Here is a 24535-nt window from a genome sequence, read left to right as displayed (position 1 = left end):
ACCACTTTTAACCAGTGATACACATTGAATTTCTCCTTAGAATGTCATTATTATTATTATTATTTTTCTTGACCTCAACTACAGTGGTACAAATATAATCTGACATTAAAATGTCATTAAGTGTTAATACTCTGTCAAACAGTTATAAATATTCTTCAGTTCATAATGTTTTTTTTTCCTCCAGGTGTTCAAACATCTAATAATAATAATTATAATAATAATAATAATACAATTAATCAAATTATACTTGATTGCATTTGGAGACCGATTCACCTTAAATTAAATGAAAACAGTACAATAATGGGTTAACAGTTAATTACATTAAATTACATTCCATTTACATGTAGTTATTTAGCAGACGCTTTTGTCCAAAGCGACTTACAAATGAGGTAAACAATAGAAGCAATTATAGCAACAAATAAATTAATTAAATTAATATATTTTTTTATGTCAGAAAATTTTAGAACCCTCTGTGTGTACTGTGCACATACATAAAGTTAAGTATAATCTTTTGACTATCTGTTGCATTTTGTTAAGGTATTTAAAAAAAATTTAGTATTAACACTTATTGACATTTTAATGACAAACTCAATTTGTACCACTGTAGTTGAGGTCAAGAAAAATATTCATGATGCTGTTTTAAAACTATTTGACAGAGTATTAACACTTAATGACTTTTAAATGACAGTTTAATGTAATGTTAACCCATAAAGCTGTTTGATCATTATTCTGTTATGTCATGTTTATTACAGATTGTTAACAAGTTATCATGTATTGGTTAATGTCAAATTGTCATAACAAAGACATCTCAAACAATGTCATCTTTGCATAAAAATGACATAAGTAAACAAATGACAATTTTTGACAGTTGTCATAAATATGCATAACATCTCCTTCATGTTCACGACACATGTCATGTCATGATTATGAAGGTATCATGTCAGTCTAATGCACACCCCTTCAAGTAAACTATCACCAAAAATCCTTTAAATGACACTTTCCTTTTAACTAGTGGAAACTGGAGTTTGGTTAAAGTGAAAACAATAATGAAGAAAGTCATACATATTTAGTAAAGTGTAAATACAGTACTTACTCCAGTAGTTTCTTTACATGCTCTCGTTCATGCGTGGTTTTCTCAAGATTTTTTTCCAGGGCCCTTACCTCCTCCCTCAAGCCTGTAAGAACAAAAATAAAACATGTAGCCAGTTTAAAGTCAGAAAAGATACCTTAATATAAAACAACATGCCCCATAGCAAACTAAATGCATCCAAGTTGGTAAGGTAATTTATTATCTAAATACTTTTTCTATTTTTAGATATTCTAAAATGCAATTTATGCAGACATTTCTTATTATTAGCAAAGTTGAATGGTTGTTATTAGACACTTTTAGTTGTACAAGCTACTTTACACTTGCAAGTCAACTTTTGGTTTTGAGAAACACTTTATTTCTCTAAACACCCCTCAGTATGGTGTTAGTTTTTGAGAAAAGATGGTTCTTGCATGCACTACTGTCTTAAAAGAGCAACAAAAAAGACACATCAAAGCACATTAAAATCTTGCAGCCTTATTGCATGTCCCGTTTGCAGCCTTATTGAACAGAACAACCTATTTGAAACAATCTAGAGAAACATCTGAGATGCTGGCCACATCTGTCAAAAAAGGCCATATCTGACAAAGAAGAAAAGCGCATAATGATAAATGATTAGAAAAGGGTACTAAAGTTTGATAAAGCCATGCCTATCACAAAAGAAATCTTCTAATGGGAACATGCATGTGATGAAACTTGAACTCAATATCATAATGAAACTTACTGCTACTCTATACTGAATGAAGTCTGTACTAAAAAAAAAAACACTTTAAAAAAAGCAATAGTTACAAATGTTTTAATTCATTGTCTTGCGCAAGTATTAGTTTATTGTACATTTAATGATTAGTAATTCCAAACTTTGGAAAGAATACTGTATATCTATTATTCCCAATTTATATGCAAATGTGCAAACATTTTGCTGCACTTGATGTGGCTGATCAAAACTAAACAGAGAAGGTGATTGGTCATCAGTGATTTCTAGTTTAAGTATGTAGTTCCATTTGGCACAAGTAAAGCTTCATTTGCCCTTGGCCGAGTCGGATCTTGTAAATTCCTCCAGAGATTGTTAGAGTGATCCGATTACTACACGTCTCCATCGTGCCTCCATTGTGCCAGCATTTACACCTGCTTTATTTATGAGCATAATTTCAGCTACAGTATGGCATCAGCGAAACCAAGAAAGTGTAAATACCCCCAAATGTTCACAGATGGAGAAATAAATCAACCCTTTTTTATTTGTTTGTACGTTTCTTCGAGGATTACTCGCACTGTTAAAATTCCAAACAGATTTCTGTCCCAATTCTGTGTTTTGTCAATCCCTTATAAACGCTCATCTGGTTTTCTTCCTCAATTCATCTGTTTCCTCCTCAGCCAATAAAGAGTCATTTTTTTCTCTGTTTCTTTCTCTTTTTTCTCCCCCTTCCCTGCTTTTTATCTCCCAGGAAGCAATGAAGGATAATCTGGTGGCTATCGGTTGGTTGCCAGCAGCCATAATTGAGGGTGAACTCTACACCCAAACACGGGCCCGTAAAAGCATTCTCATTCATCATGTCAGCTCGGTGACACCCGATGCAGCATTCAGGGGAGTGTATTCACCCGACCCTGCTCTCATGATCAGTGAAGGAGGCAAAGAGACAGGGACCTCGTAAGAAAGCCAAGGACTTGAAACTGTAGACACTTTAAAAGAGGAGAGAGAAGAGAGGATGACAGAAAACTGTAGGAGTGAGAGTAGCTGGAGATTTACAGTTGTGCTACTGCAGTCATCCTACATAGAGGATATCTATGCATTTATCAGCTAAACTGGCTCTTATTTTTTGTTTTTACATTTAATATAAACAGGATAATGAATTGGAAATTAAACAATAGAAATCAACAGTAAAAAAAAGAAAAGTAAATAATTCATGCAATACACTTTTTCTGCTGATTTATACAACATCACAAAATGTCAAAAAGCAGTAAAAAGTTGGTAATAAACAGCAGTGTTCAAAAATTGTATAGGCCACCATTATATTTGTTGTGTGTTCAATGGTATAGTGACCACATGTCATTATTTTTATGCCTTTTTGTTTAAATACATCCAGAAAATACAGGAAATGTGTATGCAGTGTTATTGCATATTAGATTAAAATGATAAACCTAAGTGTAAAAGTGTGAGCTCTCCTTACACTTACGCAATAACAGGAACCTGCAGGCTCTCTGCAGAAAATCGAATTTCTAATCGAATAGCCCCAAAAGAGTTCAAAATGTGCTAAGTGCCAAGAGAGCACACACTAAATACTCACGTTTACCTGAAAAGCCATATTGTGTACATATTCCCTGTATTTTCCTTTTGTATCTTAATATAAAAAAAGTGAAAAATAAATATGGATATCATTAAAACAACAAAGTTTTTACACGGTACTGTATATAAAAATATCAATATGTTTAAACATTAATCAATAATATAATTGAATGTTTATGGAAACTGTTTATGGATTCCCACTTTACAATGTCAGTTGTCACACGGCCGTCCAATCACAGTGGAGGAGGGGCGGGACAAATATCACAGCAACCATCCGGCGCATCGTTTAACGACTGATAAACAAAGCAGAAGTATCACAGTAACTACAACGACAGCAGTTTCTTGGCATCCTTCTATAGACCATTTTGCAAGATGTAAACAACACTGGTCCAGATGCACTTCCTGTTGTTTTTAAGTTTTTTAGTTCACATTTATTTTACATTTTGATTCAGTTCTAAATTTTCATTTTTAAGGACAAGTTCGGTATTTTAGACTTAAAGCCCTGTTTTCAGATTGTTTATGGTGAAATAGAATGGTTTTGACTGAAATTTCGACATTTGCGGCTGCCCTGAGAATTTTCGCGTGTTTGTGTTTCAGCTCCTACCTTTACAATGGGTTTAATGGTGCACTGGAACAATCCTTCCTAAAATGCATTAAACTTTCGTTTACAAAGACGTGAAACTCACCGAGTGGTCAGGGGTGTTCACTGGTATGCTCACACAAAAATCGCTCCAAAAGACGCATTCCAACAGGTTTTATCGTAGTTTTTACCAGCCCCATGGACTTGTATTAGATGTCCTGTGAGGTACGGTATTACTCCGCGCCGGGAACTTTGTTTGTATTCTTGCAATTGGCAATGGCGGATTAGCGCCACCACCTGGGCTGGAGTGTCTATTATTCAAGCTCTAAGCGGAAGAATGTACGGGTGTGAGGTGTTTGGAAAAATAGGTCCACAAGTTAACAACGACTGCTAAAACACTTGTTGGAAAGCATCTTTTGCAGCGATTTTTGTGTGAGCATATCAGTTAACACCCCTGACCACTCGGTGAGTTTCACGTCTTTGTAAACGAAAGTTTAATGCATTTTATGAAGGATTGTTTCAGTGCACCTATACACCCAAGGTAGGAGCTGAAACACAAACACGTGAAAATTCTCAGGGCAGCCGCAAATGTCGAAATTTCAGTCAAAACCATTCTATTTCACCATAAACAATCTGAAAACCGGGCTTTAAGTCTAAAATACCGAACTTGTCCTTTAAGGTGAACTATCCCTTTAATATTAATATTTTGTTCAGTGTTAAAAAAAACAGCTTCTGGACCAGTGTTGTTTACATCTTGGGTTACACTTTATTTTGATAGTCCACTTTAGACATTTTACTAACTATAAATAACTTTGCAACTACATGCCAACTACCTTTCAATAATTTGCAACTATACGTCAACTTACTGTCATTAGAGTATTAGTAGACTGTAAGGGTTGGGGTTAGGGAAGAGGTTTGGGTTAGTGGAATAAGTTGACATGCACCTGAAAAGATACTTATAGTCAGTTGAATGTCTGTTGAGATATCATCACAATAAAGTGTTAGTAGATATTAAGCAGACAGTCTACTAATTCTCTAAAGATTGGTAGTTGATATGTAGTTGCAAAGTTACTTATAATTAGTAAAATGTCTAAAGTGGACTATCGAAATAAAGTGTTACCACATCTTGCAAAATGGTCTATATCCCTTAATTTCAATTATGCAGTCTGCTTGTTAAGTCTATTCAAGTCCTGGATGTCCCACTTCAATTCTGAATGATGATGTAAACGATTCTCTACCACTGATCTATACTGTACATGAAAACAAGCTCAGGTGAACCTATGTTCAGATAAAAAAATGATAAGATGGACAAATTTGTATTGAAAAAAACACAAAATGTAAATGTAACCGGAAAGACACGGTTGTAGCAGGCAGAGACGTGCAGAAAAACACACAGGTCTTGGCAGTGAGTGCTCAAATAAATGAAATGATGTGTAGAGTCAAAGAGAGGCTGTCCATTACTGCCACCGACCAGAGCAAGTCACTCTGACCTCTCTTTCTCTTTCCTCCTACACTCCTAATGATTAGCATCATAAACCACAGGACAAAAATACTGAAGAGAGGCTGCAGGACTTCTGAGATCCAGAGAGTCATCATTTGTAAAACTCTAGCCTAATTCTGAAGCACATCTCTTGGGAACACACAGGCCATACTGTAGGGCACATCAATATAGTGAGGAGATAATAATTAGAACAGAACAGCCGGTAGCCTGATCTCACACTGCAAATGCAGCGACCGCACAAAAGAGGGTGTATAACAAGAGTAAATTATAAGAAACAAACGCGTTTGTTGCCAGAGGAACTGAGGGCTGAGCCATTAGCATCTGAAGCCACAGTCCATCACAGCTTATAAAGAAAACAATCATTCTGTTCTCAAAGAGCCAGCGAGCATGCAGGTTTGCTCAGCTCTGTTCTGGTAACTGTATTCGACCACAACACAATGTATTTCAGGACTGCACAGAGCACGGGGCTTTTGCTTCCTGATGGGATTGGTTCAGACCGCTTTCATCCAGAGAAAAATGCTCTGTTTTGTTAAGCCTGTTTGTTGGGGAATTGGCTGACTGGCTGCTTGTGAGAGGCTGAGAGCGGTTAAGGTGGTGCTTTTTCTGGTGAAAGTGCTCTCCACTGCTCTGCTTGTGTCAGTCTGACATTTTCTCGATAGGGGAATAAGAGAGTGGTTAGAAGGAGGGCTTTTTCTGTTCAGTAATGAACTGATAATTGCTTTCTGGTCACTGTAACATGACCAGGCTAGACAGACTCGGAGAGGTATTAACATTCTCTTTTTCTTTCATTCTTCAAATTCAAAGGAAAATTTTCTCGGCTCCATTTAGCAATCAGAACAATGATTACTTGATAGTGGAGCGTGTTAATGTAATAATTGCATGTGTGGAAGAAAAGAACGTGTGTGCTGCTGATTAGGACATTGAATAATGGGTCTCCACTTCTGGTTTCAATAGAAAAGTCAAAAGAAAAGAAAATTATGTCATTATTTAATCACCCTCATGTCGTTCCAAACCTCCATACTGCTCTTCAATGAAATAAAAGGGGAAATTGGTGGAAAATCAGTATGAGGCTAGTTCGTGGTGACCTTGACCATCCGTAAGACTATGAATTATGATGATGTACTCGTGGTGCTTTTGTTTGTCCTTTTTGGAGCTTGACAGGGATTGGCAACTACTGCATGTTTTTGTAAGTGAAGAGCTATGAAATAAAAAAGAATCTGTGTTTCAGAGAGAAAATAACAACACGGGTTTAGAATAACATACGTAAACAATGATTTTTTTTAGCTTTGTGTGAACTATACCTAAACAGACAGCTCCTATGGTGGGCTTGTTGGCTTTCAAAAACTTTATGTGTGCCACATGCAGGGGAGTTGAGACTGTTACCCCAAAACACCTGTCTAAATCCAGCGAGCAATTTTGTGTTCAAGACGTCTAACAGCCGTCCAAACACAGCCCAGAAGTCTGGTCTAAAACAAGGCTGTCATGTAATAGACAGCTCAAATATGTTATAGACATCTATCCATTGCCCAAAAGTAAATGAAATAAAATAAATAAATACATGAAACCAAACACCTTGTAATCACTGTTGACTTTGCTTACATGATGAAACATCACAAATCTTGCATGTAACTAAATTCAAGTTTACACTGGCTAGAAGTGGGTTACTCATGGCCAGATTTTATACATGTGTCTATAGTTAACCTAGACCAGGGGTGTCCAAATTCGGTCCGGGAGGGACTTCCCCCAGAGTTTAGCTTTCCGAGTATCTTACCGCAATGTTACGTGGTCCTCTTTCCGGGAGTGATCCCAGAACATTTATCGGATGTGTTTGCACTCACACAGAAGCTTGTCTGCCAATTTTATGGGTATTTTCTGGGACCAATGTGTGAATGAGGTTAAACACATACGCAAAAATTTCAACTGAAAAATCCTAGCAAATAAATAAAGCCCCAAAACACACATTACCCAAAAACTCAACACACCAGATGTGCATGGATAAACAGCACTGATACACAGATTGAGACGGAAAGTAAAAAAGTGTCCTTCACTGGTCAGGCAGCATGCTATGGTTACTAGTAAGTGAAAGGTGATGTGTGTACATTTTGCACCAAACGAATTTGTTTAGGTGGCACAAACTAGCTCAACCAATCAGGAAAAGTATATTCTATTCTATACTATTCTATTCCATTCCATTATATTCTATTGGCACACGGTCACAACTACATAATCAATCTAATAACGAAAAACTTATAGTTGTCTTTGCACAGCAAGCAAGAAAAATTTTAACATTAAAACAATTACACTTATACAATATACACACCCTGTATGAGAGAATGGGCTTCCTGGTTTTGATTCTGCAGTAGCTTCTGGGTCTGGACTTGACTCTCCAACTGCAAAATCTGCTCTCTTGCACCATTTAGACACTCCCTCAAGTCAGGCATCTCCTCCGGCAGCCTCTTCAGCTCCTCCTCCAATCTGCCCACTTCGTGCTGCAGGTGCACACACTCTGAAAATGAATTTATTTGTAAAAATGGTGAGACAATTTACTTTTATCTACACTCATTTGATTTGTGAGTGATGGAGTTTAGTTAATAATTTAAAGGAACTTGTAGTGGCCAACGCATTGGTTTAAAGGGCACCTATTTCATTGCTAAAAACAACGTTTTTTTGTGTATTTGGTATAATACAATGTGTTTGCGAGGTTTATGGTTATAAAACACATTGGGCTCTATCTTACACCCGGCGCAATGCAGCGCAATGCAGCGCAATGCAGCGCAATGCAGCGCAATGCAGCGCAATGCGCGACGCAAGTGTATGTTGCTAGTTTCCACCCTGCGCAATTATCATTTTCACGTTTAGCGCCATGGTTGTTTAAATAGCAAATGCCTTTGCGCCCCCTTTTGGGCCCATGGGCGTTCTGGTCTGAAAACGAGGTTTGTTCAGGCGCATTGTTGGCGCGTTGCTATTTTGAGGCAACTAAAATAGACTACCCATTGACCAACAAAAGCCTGGTCTAAAGTCTAAAGTCAATGGCGCAATATGTTTTTTGTTATTTAAAGGGCGCATTAGTATGCACCTTTAACGGGACGTCAACGTGGGTTTGCTCATCACATACATGAATGCGCAGCAGCACAAAAATGCTTTTAAATATGAAAGATTAAAGGATTGAATGTAAAAGATTATTATTGAGTCTCTTGGACATAAATGAGGACTAATTATGAGACGTTACAAGACGTAAAGAGCTGCTTCACCTCTAGCCTGGTAAGTAAATAAATGCTTTGCTTTAAACAAATGCATCTGTTTTTAAATGTTTTTTTTTTTTTAAATGCTACCTCACAGATTTATTGTATATGATGACTCTGTACCTGTGGATATGGTGAGATGAGAAACATTTTTAAGTCATGCTTAAAAAAACTGACGCTGTCCAAGTGCTGAACCTTGTGGAGGGCCGTTTGTAAATTCTTTATCTCCTGTTTGTTACAAATAAAGTATTTTTACACTACAAACCTTTTCTTACATACTTGTAAATTATTTTTGATGATATTGGATAGCCATACATTTAAAGCAATTTAAAGTCTGCTTTTTTACTTCCATGACTAAAAGAAAACGGGTTTTAAAGGTTTTAATAAAAAAATAACAATTTCAATACAAGTGTAAAACAACACAATTATTTAACATTAATCTTAAACCTGGGATCTTCTTCTTCCGCTTAGTTTTTCCGTTTACAAAATCCGTCATCTAAATAGGGATTAAACATAACGCCAGCGCAACTGGCTTTTAAAGGGGATGAGAGCTGAGACTCTCATTGGTTTATTGCACATTACGCCCAAAATACTCCCATTACTCATTAAAAAAATAGGACCAACCCTTTTCGACCATGCGCTCGGCGCACAAACCATTTTTCCCGTCGTTAAATTAGCAAAAGTGGATTCGGACACGCCTATTTAGACGTTGCACTGTGCGCTTAAGACAATGCGCTTAGATCGTTAAAATAGGGCCCATTATTTTCCACATACCATACATTTTTGTAGCTCCAGATTTTACTCTCTTCCTGAAACGCGCAGATTTGAAAAGCTCTGTGTCCCTGATTGGCTAGCTAATCTGTACGTTGTGATTGGCCTGAATAGCTCCGACGTCAGCCGGAAATGTGACGCTCCTTACCATGTTTGAAAGATTTGGTCGCAATGCTAACAGGGGTTAATTTACAGGCTGTGAGTCCGAAGTGGGAGGAATTACGATAATGTCGGTCTTGTCTACATCACCAATCCCAGGAAGTAAACTGTTGCCTACAATCCATGTGTTTGTTGCAGTCCAAGAAAGGAGATTTACGTTGAAGATGATAACTCATGTCATCGTTTACTTTGGGGGTTTGTACCTTTTGCATATCGTTAACATGTAATAATACACATTTACACACCAAAGGAAATGTACAATCGTGAATCGGACAAAAGGTGTTCTTTAACTTTGGTTTATTCCTTATATAGAGTTAAATACAACCTCTGTAAAAGGTAATAACCACAAAACAAAATGATTGCTAATCTAAGCTGCTGACATTTACACTTATGACAATAAATTCATTGAGATGCAGGATAATTTAGTGAGCATGGTTCCCACCCTCTAAAGCAGACAGTATTATGACATAGTGTCCAAAAATGTCATGATGGTATTTATTTTGAAGTTGGCACAAGCATACTTTTTAAGCTAAATTCAGAAGTTTATTGATATTGCTTGTGTGTATGTTTTTTTTTTACTTTTTGGGGAATGTTTTATTTCTCTGAATAAAATGTAATTAAATCTTCTGAATGCATGAGATTGTATACACATGAAGTGAGACGAAACTAAAACACACAGTAAATCATTCAACCGAGAAGGCAAAAGGCATCGCTCTGTAAAAGCTCATTGATGTGCTCGTGCATGGCATGACAAAGATAACTACATAGAGATTCTCCGATGTGTGAGAAAATACCAGAGAACTTTTCACATCGACGGCAGACAGAGAAATTCCCGTCAACAAGCCAGACCAATAAAGTGCCAGTACATAAACATAGCAAAACAAAACAGAGAAAGAGAGCGAGAAAGAATGAGACACAGAGAAAGGTGGAGCCTGCGTCTAATGATTGACACACTTCAGGTCATGAGGCGGTTACCTTCAGCTATGCGCCACTCGGTCCCAAACCTGCTGTCTAGAGCACATGAACAAACAAACAAACACACAAACACATACGGTCCAGATTTAAACTATACCTGTCTCCTTCAGCTGACGAAGAACCTGAATAGCAGCTCTTAGTGTTGACCCAGCATGGGTTTGGGTTCAATGAAACTTTTTAACATAATACTGGATTAGGTAAGTGTGTGTTTACAGTATCTGCATGTGTGTGTGTGTGTGTAGGAGGTGCAACCTAAAGCCCCGCCCTGCATTACTGTTTAAACTTGCCTTGGTTTTCCAAAGTTGTATGCACCATGGTGGCAGATTTGGGTATGAACTGTAATCAGGAATCAAAGATATTTCTGTACCAAAGAGACTTCTGAAATGTCCATACCAATCATTCTGTTCATAATTAAAGAAAAATCACATAAGAAAGAGCTGTTCGACATGGCTGTGATTCATTTGTAGCCTCTCTGTTCAACCAATCAAATTAAAGAAAAGGACCAAACTGCTGCAAAATATCTAATTTTGAACATAATACCTTTCATCACGATAATTTAATTAGAAAATATACATATTTTTAAATTAAACTTTATGAATTATAGCACTGTGGCACAAAAACAAATATTTACTATTATGGGTCACCAACAGTAAAATGTCTGTGACTCTAAACTGTGCTTTAAAAGAAAACACCACCGTTTTTCAATATTTAACTATGTTTTTACCTCAACTTATGATGAATTAATACATTCCTATATTTTTTCAATGCGTGCACTTTTAATCTTTGTAGAGCGCTTCTTGAATGTGTTAGCATTTAGCCTAGCCCCATTCATTCCTATGGCTCCAAACAAAAGTTGTATTTTGTGCCACCAAACTTACCCTCGTAACTACTCATGTAACAGTCTTTAAATAGGGAAAACATGGAAGCGTTTGGTGGCTTCTAAATTAGTAAAAATATATATAGAACATAGTAAAATATTGAAAAATGGTTCTTTTCTATAAATGTGTTTAAAACATTACAGATTTATCAAAATACTGACTTTTAAAGCAATTACATAAAATAACATTGTACATTGCATTGTTACAACCAGAGCCGTGCACAGACATTTTGAGGGGCAGTGGCCCAAACTAAAAAGGGGGCACTGGGGCGACACGATTTATATGATTTTAACAAAAATATTATAAATGTGTTACAGATTAGTATTAAATGAGAAAAGTGTTTATAATGGAAACTATACTTAATAACAAGAATTAAAGTGTGACAAACTGCTTAATATTCTAAATGATTTACGTGCTGAAGCTTTGAATCCATGTTTGCAATGTTGAACTGCCTTTGCAGCCTCCCTTTCAACTCTCTCTTCTTTTTTGTGAAATCATTGTTTTTTTATTTTTTGTCTACAAAGTGTGCCAACAACAGCAGATTTTGTGTTGTTTATATTAGGTCTCACCGGGTACATTACTTTTATTAGACAATCACGGTAATTTTAAGAATGTGGATTTTTTTGTTATTTACTTGCTAAGTTGTTAGGACCTTTAAGACCGAGCGCAAATCATTATCAACAGAAATACAAAAACATACGGAAGCTGAGAGAGGTCATACATATTTTTATTTTGGTTTGCTTGTTTTCTAGTGATCACGAATCACGACATAATTTCTCGTGATTTCAACATAACAAAAGTTGTTTTCTCGTAATCACGGCTTAATTTTCTTATGATCTCGAGATAACAAAAGTAGTTTTCTCGTTATCCTGACATAATCATCCAAATGTCATAATGTAATTTAACTGATAAACCTAATTAATAAATAAAGTTGGATGTTTGATGTTCGTGAATTTACGGACCATCTCTAAAGTAATAATACACGTTTCTATCTTCAATAGTATTTAAGAGTTTATTTGAATAAATATCAAAAATCTAAAAAAAAGTGTGCGTTATAGTTGACAACCACATGAACACTTTACAGTTGGTTTTGTGACTGTTTGTTGACTTTAAGTCATTCCATTTATTTAAAGTAGAAACGATTATGGAGTTACTTTAAAGACGGTCCCTAAATGCACCACTATCAAATTGTCAAATCTATTTCATCTTGAGCGAATCCCTGATCCAAGTAAAATCTCATTTGTTCATCCATGCTAATTTAGCAAAATATGCTTTTGCTGTCTACAAACAAAACAACACGTTCTATTGAGTACACGTAAGCTTTATTCACATCACAAGAATACAACTTTTGTTATGTCGAGATCACGAGAAAATTAGTCTAGATAACGAGAAAACAAGCAAGCGAAAAATAAATATAGTACACCACCTCTCTAGGCTTCAAAATACCAAATTAATTCAGCAGCTCAACAACTGAGGTAATGTAATGAATCTACCTGTTAATAAAACAAACTGTCCTCTCCGCCCTTCAAAGAGTGAACACAGATTGTGAGAGATGCTGCGGAGCCGGCGGGAAATCATGAAGTGGATTACCAGATACGTATCTTTAGACGAGCAGTAAAAGAACACTTTGGCTTCGTTCATACTGCAGGGCTTAATGCTCAATTCCGATTTTTTGAAAAAATTAGATTTTTTTGCAAGGCCGTTCACATTTCCAATAAAATGCGACCTTTTGTGATCTCCTGTGTGAACGTGAAATGACCCAGAAGTGACCCGCATGCGCATAAGAGTACTCCACGGTCAAGGACATCACTTGTAAGCTAACGTATCATTTTAAAGCCACGATCTACAGAACATCACACAAAAAACATTTTGATAACTACACCTAAAAAAAATAAAGGAGATCCTGCCTTGGAAACTCCGGCTACAATTCAGTGTTTTTATATAATTTGGAGATTTAGCGCGTCAAAGCAGTCATGACAAAAAAAACGACAATGAGAAATGAAAAATAATTTGTGTTTGTTACTGTAAATGATAAAAACTAAGCTTTATATACATACAATTCATTAAACGTTAATTTATAACAAGAAAAACACTGAAATTAATGATTTTATAGACACTACGCGTTATTATTTAGCATAGAAATACCTGCTTGCTTTGACTTTGATCATCTCTGTATTCACTTTAGATACAGAAAGACCTGATGAAATTATTTATTTCAGGAATCTCTTTGCTATCATTTGAAAGTGAACACACGAAGACAGTCGTGTCAGGCATAAATATAGGTTTGGTGCAGATATTTTCCGTTTCAGCACCGAAATTTAAATAAACGGCTTACCTGTTTTGTAGTTTAACTTTTGACAAAATAACCAGTTTGTTTTAAATACATTTTAAAAACTTATACCCGTCGAAAAACATCCGTTTTTTAATGTTTAGTTTGATGAACTCCTAAATATGAGACGAAGAGCACCTAGCACGTTCGGCTAAATTGCATGCGCAAGCATGGCCAGCACGCAATAGCGCAACATCGATACAGTACAACGAAACGCAATCCAAAATTTACAGACTTAAATTAGATCAGAATTTACGTTTACTATAAATACAATTTTTTTATAAAATAAGGTTAGAAGTAACAAAGTGCAGAACAAATGTGCAAAATGCCTCAAGTGCACGGAAACAAAACACAAGCCAAAGAGATAAATCAAATAACCCAGAGTGATTTATAAATAAAATAAAGAAATTATTAAAAGAACGAAAGTATAGCCAGAATTGCCAGCTTTGTCTTTTAAATGTAGAAACAAAGAGGCAATGGTTTATAAACAGAAACCTCTTATGGACGTGTCGACCGGTCACAGGGGTTGTTGGATTTATAAACGCATTTTAAAAATATTTATTGAAAGCTGCTACTTCACATATTATTCGCAGCATTATAATAATATGCTATATTAATATATTTGGAGAACGCTGTTATATGTGAAATCATATAACGTGTGCACCCATACGGCCAAAATTTAATGATGTGGAGCAGTGTCGCCCATGGTTGTTGTTTATCTTATCGTTCTTGCCTACTTCAATGCAGAATTATGACGTTTGTAGCGTATCAGTGACGTACGGGTCGGATCCATGTGGCCTGGCCGTTCAGACGAAGGTCGCATTTCAAAAGATCGGATACGTATCGGATTCAGGACCACATACCCAAGTGGCCTGGGTCACATTTGAAAAGATCGGATCTGTGTCGTTCAGACTGCCATGAAAAGATCAGATACAGGTCGCATAGGGGCAAAAAAATCGGAATTGGGTCGTTTCAGACTGCAGTATGAACGTAGCCTTTGACCGGTGTAGGCGGTTGGTGAGAGGGGCACCCCAGCCGATTAGGGCAGAGGGGCAGTGGCTCTAGCCACCGGGCCACCCCCCTGTGTACGGCCCTGGTTAAAACCGAGCCTTTATCATCGGTGTAACTTTATTGCAGTATACATTATATTTTTATTTTCTTTATTATAACTTATGTCTTCGATAAACTGTAAAAATGCCTTGTTGCACTTTGTTTAAGTTTAAACAACTTAAATAAATAAGTCATTGACTAGTTAGAATATAATGATATTATATTGATAAAAATAAAGTTGTAAGAACTTAAACACATTCAACCTATTTTTGTATTTATTTATGCCAACTCCTCAATAGTCAAGAAAGTTGAATGATACTTGTTATTTCAAGTTGTTTAAACATAAACATTTAAGTGGAACAAGGAATTTTTTATAGTGTACCTCTCGACTTGCCTCCCCTGAACTCTCATAACCGTGGAAAGCAGACAGACAGGTAGCAGCACATAATTGTTGTACCCACACCCATATCAGATTGCCCCCCCATACATACATATATATATGTAAAGAATAATTGACAAAAGGCCACATAAAAAAATTACACACACTCAAGGTGGTAATGTGGCACAAGTGAAGTGCCGTTACACCGCAAGTGTGCATTTTTCCCCCCCGAATAATTCAAAGGACCGGAGTCAATAATTTAGCTTATATCACGGTAACCACAGACATTGCTCTGGTGTTTTTTTTTAAGTCAGGTGTGCATATATCGAAATATACCTGTGGAAGACTTCTCAACCAATAAGAATAAAGCTTTCAACAGCCCTGTGGTACAAATATATCTATATGCATATATATATATATATATATGTGCACATGTACATTCTCTATTTTTGAGCAGAACCGATTCGACAGGCACAAATAGTCAACCGTAACATTCTTTGAGTGCTTTCTACCGAAATGACTCATAACGTGTGCACATGCTCAATTCAAAAACATGTACAGTATATGTTACACGCACACGTGCTGAAAATCAGCTAGGGGATGGCAGTAAAAAAAGCTAAGTCTAAACACTCCTTAGGCTACTGTAAACAAAATACCTGTGCATTGGTTCAAAGGAGTCTGGCTCTGTGTACTCATTCACCTCTAGATGACACACATACACTAGCGCATGCGCACACAGGAATCAGGCAGAGAGAAGGCGGTTCGAACCGTTTGTGGGGAGAAGACACACACCCCATGGGGTGAGCGAAAGGTAAACTCGCCCTACGGCATACAAACCATCTGTTAAACAAAACTATGTTGAACAACACATGACAAACGCACATATGCTCATATCAGCCCAAAAAGCGATTTGCATGCTGCAAATCTTGCAACCAAGCAACCGAACTCAAACATGCAAACATTCTCTGAACATACACACAAACATGCAAGTCACAACATAACCATTCTATAAAAAATACAGAAAAATACTAATGAAGAACACACGTCTGCCAAATATTATCTCACACAAGTGTAAACAATTCTCAAACTCTAAAAATACTAACTGATCCCAATCCAAACCCTCCAAAAATACTAACCCTGTTTATCAATGTGCAGTCAAATTTCTAATCATTGTGTTCCTTTAGCTCAACTGGTAAAGGATTTCATTACCATCACAGGTCATGAGTTCGATCCCAGGAAACATGACCACAAATTCGTTATTGTCTCCTTAAAGGTAAAATTCACCCAAAAATGAATTTTCTGTCATCATTTACTCACCCCCATGTTGTTCCAAACCTGTATGAGTTTCTTTATCCTGTTGAACACAAAGGAAGGATATTTTGATAAATGATGGTAACTATACAGTTGACGGAACTCACTGACAAAACAAATACTATAGAAGTCAATGGGTTTGATTACCATCATTTATCAACATACCTTATTTTCCTGACTATAAGTCACACTTTTTTCATAGTTTGGCTGTTCCTGCGGCTTGTAGTCAGGCGCGACTTGTAAGTCAGTATGAATTAATTTTGACATATATAAACCAAGAGACAACATTAGCGTCTGCAGCCGCGAGAGTCCGCTATATGCTGCTCTGTATTTATGTAATTCAATGGATTCAGTGATGTGAATTGACGATCCTGCGAACTTGTTATGTGTTGGCTTGTTCTGTTCATTTAACCTATTCAGCCTTCCAGGTATGTTCAGTATGCTATTGTGTAAATAACTGTTTGTATTACGTTAACGTACAGACACCTATTCAGCCTGCTGTTCTGTGTGCTGTTGTTTAGTTGAATAACTTGTCTTTCCAGATTGGCTTGGATTTTGTGAAATAATTTTCTAAATAAATGCGATGTGTAGTCCATTGCGACTTATTTATGTTTTTTTATCTTCATGACGGATTTTTTATTGATGCGACTTGATGCAATATGAATGTCGATTTTTGTCGAAATTGAGGTTTTAATAAAATTAAGTACATTAAGCCATCATCCAGCAGTCTCAATGCTCTAAATAGTAATTAAACATCTAAATTATCTTTATTTTTAAGTTTTCTGAGAGGTGTATTGTCCTTAATGCTTAATTCAATATAAAGATGCGTGTCCATCCACATGCGCTTGACAATTTGGTTTAGTTTTTGACTTGCTTGATGTTAAAAGAGTTATTAAGCGAAATAAAGTTCAGGACCTGATTGATGTTAAAAAAGTTACAAGACTCAAAAACTATCTTCCTCGCGCTGACTGACAGATCTGAAGCTTCCACACAGACGCACAAGCACACGACCCCGATATTTACCCATATACACCAGATTACAGTTATATGTTTTGACAAGAATTCATGCAGATATAAGCTGTTATGTGTTACGTGTTATGTGCGAAAAATATTTTAGATCCTTAAGCACTATTCGGACGAGATTAGTTTTATGGGGTAGATGGCGTAATGCATTTTTACCACAGGACTTCTGTAATATTGATGGTCAATTCGCACAGAATTAGAAATCTCAGTAAAACATTCAGAAGTGGGAGGGGTGACTCGATTAAACAGCGCGTCACCTCTCTTGTCGTTACGTGCACATTGCCTTGCTCCCTGATATCACATGTGCAAACAACATGACACAGACGAGAAAAAATTTTAAAACATTGTGTTTCATTTCAGCTTGGGGAGAACGTCAGTTTCAGAAACAGTTCTGTGCCTCTGAGAAGTGATTTTGACTTAAAAGTCTGTATCGTGGTATTCAGGAACTGACTTAGTTGCCACTGACTTGTTTTTCTGCCTAGAACGCAAGTTAAATGCTTCTTTAAGCACTTTTATATTTGAAAGAAACCTGCAAAATAACAGGAAATTATGAAATTTACATGTATATTTACAGCTGGTCTATTCGCACTGGATTAGTATTACATGAGGTAATTTCTCCGGACCTTTTCACAGAAGGTAAAAGTCGCCGTAAGTTCTACTGACATTGTCCGTAATGATTACTGACATGGATCTTTCGGATGGGACTAAAATCACTGAGAAGCTCTGATAAAAATAGCTTTACCCCACTTCCCTATGTAGACTAATCACTTCCGATTAGTACTTTAGATGTCTATAACATTATATTATATGATCGCTGTTTTTGTGTGTGCCAAATCCATTAGTTTTACCGGTGATTTTAAGGTATGGATGTGGTGATTTTGTTTTTGAAACTTCAAAATTAACTAGTTTTTTTTTCTTGATGACTATCAACTTCAAACAAGTGTAGAAGTGTCATTTTTTGTCAGATTCCAACAAAGCATACTTGATTTTGAAGTATAAAGAACTTATTTTTGAACACTTTCTCATTCCGACTCAATTTCCCAGCACGGTTCACATTTCTTCTTTAGTATTCAACACAATAACAAAACTCGTACAGGTTTAGAACAACGTGAGAGTGAGTATATGATGACAAAATTTACATTTTCTGTGAACTGTCCCTTTAATTTACCCCGATTTGCAACAGTAAGCCTGTAATCAGCTTATTTGTAAGTTGAGCTGTCGGGTACGATTACAGGAGTAATGTCAGTTTGACGTCATTTGTCTTCAACCCACGTCAAGATAGGTATGTAAAGACACCTGCAATTTTATGTTTCAAACAGAGATGGCGATATAGAGGCAAAAGTTATGAATTGCAGCTTTAAGGGCAGGTAAATCTAAAACGTCACCCTTGACCTTTACACAGTTCATTTTAACTGTGTGTGTGTCTCACATTGCAAGAGAAGGAATTTAGGTTATGCATTCAAGTCCTAAATGCTAAAACCTTGCATTGAGTATAAACTGTTAAGTAAATATAAAAAATCAATGAAGTAAAATTTTAATTTCCATTTGTTTTTAGTGCTCCAGTTTTCCAGTCACGTCACACACCAGGGAGCGGTCTGTGTACCACACAACATCCACTGATCAGAGAAAGGTGTGGGGGCCTTCTTTACCCTAATCCTAAACTAATCCTTACCATTATCCTAATCTTAACCTTTAACCCGAAACACAACATTTCTTCTTATAGATGTGAACAAAGTCATTATCTAGATCAATAATAAAGGTGTTTTCACAAGATATGTTTGTTAGGCTTTGCTGCTCTATTCTCATGAGAACTTCTCAGAAATTTTATCCTCATGAGAGCAGTAAAACAACACACACATAATACGCACACACTTCTGCGGGTCATAAATCGGCCTTGTCTTTCTCTGACACTCTTCTCTTGCAGCTCCATTAGCAAATGTCTCACATCCTCTATTATCATTATACTGCAATTATCTCAGCACAGCGGGTACAGTGCGCCCTCACTCTAATAGCCATGGACACGCACACACAGAGACTAAGGGAGAGTGTGTTCCTATTTTAATTTTAGACCATGACAAGATATATTGTGAATGTCACGCTAGTTGTGCAAGTGATGGGTGGGCTCCGGGCATGATGATCCGTCCGCATTAGCTCAGAGCACGCGCATTATGAGCCTGCTAAATGAACACATGCAGATGCATATATACGCACAAGTTTGACCAGATGTAAAATGAGATAGGAGAGAAGCACTTGTGAAGCAGGACAGAGTTCATGGGGCATCAGCTGAGGGAGTTTTGTGTGTGTTTAATTACCTGCGTCAGCACTGATGCAACTCTGCTGTATCAGTGCTTTGCTGTTGTCCCAGTCCTCGAGGAAGTGTAAAAACCGGTTCTTTATGGTCGTCATTTCCCCACGAGATGACTGCAGTACGGCCAGAGCTTTACTGAGAACCTGCTGCTGCTGTACACACCGCCGTCTGACCAACACACACATACAAAGACTTATTTATATAAAAAACTTAATATACTGATAACCTACCAATTTAAAGTATGTACAGTATATTTAAAGAGAACATAACATGAAAATATTCAGACTTTTTCATGTTTAAGTGCTATAATTGGGTCCCCAGTCTTAATTTCAACCTAGAAAATGTGAAAAAGATCAACCCAGTAACTTAGTTTTGGTAAACCATTCTCTGCAAGCATTTGGAAAAAATAGGTCATTAAAATTTGTCTCCCCTTGTGATTGTCTCCCCACTGCACTGCCATTGAGTGCAAGAAAGTGGCACCTACAAATGACAATTTTAACATATGATAATTATCTGTGGGGTATTTTGAGCTAAAACTTCACATATGTACTCTAAGGACACCAAATATTTACTTTACATCTTTGAAAAGCCTTGTGAAATGTCCCCTTTAAGTAAACAAAGTCAAATTGAAACGGAAGTAGCAATTGTCTTATTTTCCCTGTCGTGACGTATATCTGAGTGAAAAGGCTTTTGAAATGAAAAAAGGTAGGGCTGGGCTTGGATTCGTCTATCGAGAATACATTGGATTGTTGGAAGTAGATTCACCCCATCCGAGGGGCGCTTATTCAAAATAAGTGTGGAGTGTCATTTGTGTTGCGTTTTCAAAATATGTGTTTGTTGCATCATGTGAACCATGTGCATCACGTGTTTTGTCAAAATAAGTGCCTGCTGCACACACTTCAAAACCGTTTAGGATAAAAGAGACGCTCACGTTCACAAAATACACGCAAGACACTCTCTTAACAGCAAACTCAGATAACGCATGAGATTATGCGAGTATCTGGCAAACGCGAGCGTCTCTTTTATCATAAACCATTTAGACGCATCTGCAGCAGGCACTTATTTTAAAAGACACGTGATGCACACAGGACTTCGCGATGTACATACATGTTGTGACGAACTTTGCATCGAGCGCACTCGAAAAAAGGGCCGCCACTGGTTTACATGCACCATAAACATTGCAATCTGATAAAAATGTTTGTTTACATGTACATTCTTGGAATCCGAACCAAACGTCTTCGCAAGCGCACAGCCTCAGTTGCCAGATTCGCATAACAAAACCATCGTAATGGACATTAAAAACTAGCCCGAAAGCATCCCAATGATCGTCCACAACCCAAATATCAATAACTAATCAACGAAATAATTTAATCTTTAACCCGCAGAAAAAAAAAACAGGGAGAAACAAGCCCAAATCTAAATATGAAAAAAGCTGAGGACTTGGCAACGCTGCGGACAGCGTCTCTCGTCGAGTTCACGCTTTACCTCTGGATAAATGTCAAAACTGATTTGAAGAAAGTTGATCTTAAGAAGTTTTCAGATATAGGTAATGAAAACACACCTTTGGTACAACACTATTTTATTGCTTTATGTAGCCTAATGTTTTAAAAGTACACATAAACGCGGCAGAATGTACATCACGTGTACAGCGCATGACCCCATTAATGTTACCTTAATAATGCATCATGCCATTGGCCTTGCTGTTGCGTGTGTTTCTTTCTCCTGCTGATCGGATCAGAGATCGGAGTAAACCACCCCCTTCAATATGATCCAAATTTGCATCCGATAATCCTCAATCAAATTGATTTAGGTGTTTACATGAATGCTTTTCAATACGATTGAGCCATCAATACTATTACAAACAGATTATTTGTAAACGCATGTAAACGTACCTACTGTGACTTTAAAGCAACATCCTGCAATTGAAATTGATAATTGTAATTCTTTAGAACAACTTCTTTAAAATTAATTAAGTTACTACAAAACTGTCCTGATGTGCAACTCTAAATATCCCAAAATACGGGCAAAAAACACCTTACATAAGTTTACCATCATGTGTTGATAAAATATTTGAACTCAGTTTCATTTGAAGCTGTGTCTTATTTCAGTTCGACTTTGAGACCGTCTTCATCTCTTTGTGTTTGGTCTCTCCGAAAGTCTGGCTGGCTGTCAGTTCTTTGCGGTGTGATTTAATGAGGTCTGAACTTTTGAAGTACCGTGTCAGTTCAGTGTCTGTACTGCTGCCCTAAATCACGCCCCTCTGGTTTCAACCAGCATTACATCATCATCAGCAGACAGATGCTGATAAGAGCTGCCAGAATTCTAAAAGTGAATAAACAGGACGGTTACTACTCACACACACACACACACACACACACACACACACACACACACACACACACACACACACACACACACACACAATCTCTTCGGCGACCACACACATCCATCCTTCCATCCCAGCCTGTCACTGCGTAAACAAACATACACAAACACACACTCAACCATTTTTCTAAGTGTCATGGCAACCGGCAAACACGGTAGTATTGCGGTAAGACACGGAGACAGAGCGTAAAAGTGTAAGAAACGGTGAGAGACAATTGTGTGTATCCATCCTCCATAACAAGTGGATCAAATGAATGACAGCAGACATAAGAAGAGCAGAAAGATAAGAAAAGCACATCACAGATGAGAGGAGAAAAGAGGTGGATGGTAAAATGAGAGGATGGAGATAGACAATAGGCCACACAGAGCCTGTTTGAAAAAAGCTGTCAACAACTCGATAGCAACAGCTGTCTGCTGCTGTTTTTTTCCTGGTAGTACATCTGGTTGTGTCAGTTAAACTGAACTCCTCAATGTTTGACCCTTTTCACTTTGACCCTTGATGCCTTTCTTTTTCTCTCCCTCTACTCCTGTCCAGTCCTTTCTCTCTGTTCGCTCTCTCCGTTTGAAGTGTTGCTGGTGTGTCTGGACAGCACATGCTACGTTTTTGATGTGTGCGTCTGGCCAGCTGCTAAGCCGCCTTTCCCCAGTTTCCAGCATTCTTGCTTGTCCGGTTTAGGAATTGGGATGCATGACTTCATCATCTCGGTCTGTATAAATCACCTCCCACATCATCATCATAATCATTTTTAAAATGATCCTCTTCACCTTGCAGAGGAAGGTAGGGAAAAGGATGGTCGTGGATCAAACAGTTTATACATCCTGTCTCATTCAGTGTCCTTCTCTATCTCTCCCTCTCTCTCTGAAGCGCTGGGGCGTAGTCTATAATCAGGCTATAAACCTTTTGACCGAACAGACTGCTAGACCTCACGCTACAGTGAACTCACGCTGCACACGCACATGCTCCATATGTGAAGCACACACTTCATTCTCAAACGCACATAAAGGCGCACGCGCTTTTACACGAGACATGAAAAGGGCCTTTATGGACACGTTAGCATTATAGCTCGGTGGGTTAAGGAACGAAGACATCAAAGAGTATTTCATTTTCTCTTTGCTTTGATAACTAGGCAGTTCAAAGATGTGCAATCTGCTGAAAGTTTAAATGCACCAAACTTCACTAGATTTTAACACCTTTTTGAGGGGTGCTTGCTAATGTAAAAGACATTGCTACAATGTTACTGGGTGATTGCTAAAATGTATTTAGAGTGATGTTTAATGTGATATATGCAGTTGCTAGGGTGTTCTGGGTGGTTGCTAGGTGGCTGCTTACTGGCCCAGGACAAATAAGTCCACCTCTACATCTTTAAAGAGATAGTTCAATGAAAATCCTGTCATCATTTATTCACCCTCATGTTGTCCTAGACCTGTATGAGTTTGGACAGGTTGAACACAAAAGAAGATAGTTTGATAAATGATGTTTAACACACAGTTGACGATACCCATTGACTTCCACAGTATTTGTTGTTCCTACTATGGAAGTCAGCGGGTACCACCAACTGTGTGGTTACCATCATTTATCAAAATATTTTCCTTTGTGTTCAACAGAATAAAAACTCATACAGGTTTAGAACAACATGAGGATGGGTAAATGATGAAAGAATTTTCAATTTTATACCTTTAAATAAGGTTCAGATCCTTTAATGTATGTTATGAAAAGTGATACATAAGTTTATGAAGTGATAATTTTGAGACTCAAAATAAGCATATTCTTTTCTCAATATTTTGCACAAAAGGGTTTAAAATAATTAAAACCAAGTGAGGAATGAAGTTAAAAAAAGATCACACGTCATTTGTTACAGGTGCTGTTCTCATTCTTTTACCTAATCTTGCTCTACCAAAAATTTACAAAGTACGTATCTGGGTAAATACAGTAAGAAAATAAGAACGAGAGAGAGAGAGAGAGAGAGAGAGAGAGAGAGAGAGAGAGAGAGAGAGAGAGAGAGAGAGAGAGAGTGAGTGAGTGAAAAAGAGAGAGAGAGCGTGTGTGTGTGTGTGTGTGTGTGTACCTGGTAATTATCACGTTGTGGGGACCAATTTTCCCCACAAAGATAGGAATACCAGTGTTTTTGTGACCTTGTGGGGACATTTTGATGTCCCCATGAGGAAACAAGCTTATAAATCTAACAAGATGATGTTTATTGAAAATCTAAGATACAAGAAAGGTTTTTGTGATGGTTGGGGTTAGGGAATGGGGCAGGTAAGGGGAATAGAATATA

General features: G+C 37.3%; 1 protein-coding gene across 1 annotated transcript in view; it reads right to left on the bottom strand.

Moving 5' to 3' along the window:
• Nucleotides 1-24535, bottom strand: part of lekr1 (Leucine-, glutamate- and lysine-rich protein 1) — a 119917-nt gene that overhangs the window by 55556 nt on the left and 39826 nt on the right. The window contains exons 5-7 of the mRNA XM_065282673.2: nucleotides 19879-20042; nucleotides 7770-7955; nucleotides 1094-1175 (exon numbers count right to left, since the gene is read on the bottom strand). Of these exons, the coding sequence (XP_065138745.1) occupies nucleotides 1094-1175; nucleotides 7770-7955; nucleotides 19879-20042 (432 nt within the window). The remainder of the gene's footprint in view (nucleotides 1-1093; nucleotides 1176-7769; nucleotides 7956-19878; nucleotides 20043-24535) is intronic.

This window comes from Paramisgurnus dabryanus, chromosome 9 (genome assembly GCF_030506205.2).
Source record: "Paramisgurnus dabryanus chromosome 9, PD_genome_1.1, whole genome shotgun sequence".
NCBI classification, from domain to species: Eukaryota; Metazoa; Chordata; class Actinopteri; order Cypriniformes; family Cobitidae; genus Paramisgurnus; species Paramisgurnus dabryanus.
Note: the sequence above shows the minus strand (reverse complement) of the source record. Positions and strands in the feature narration are given on the sequence as shown.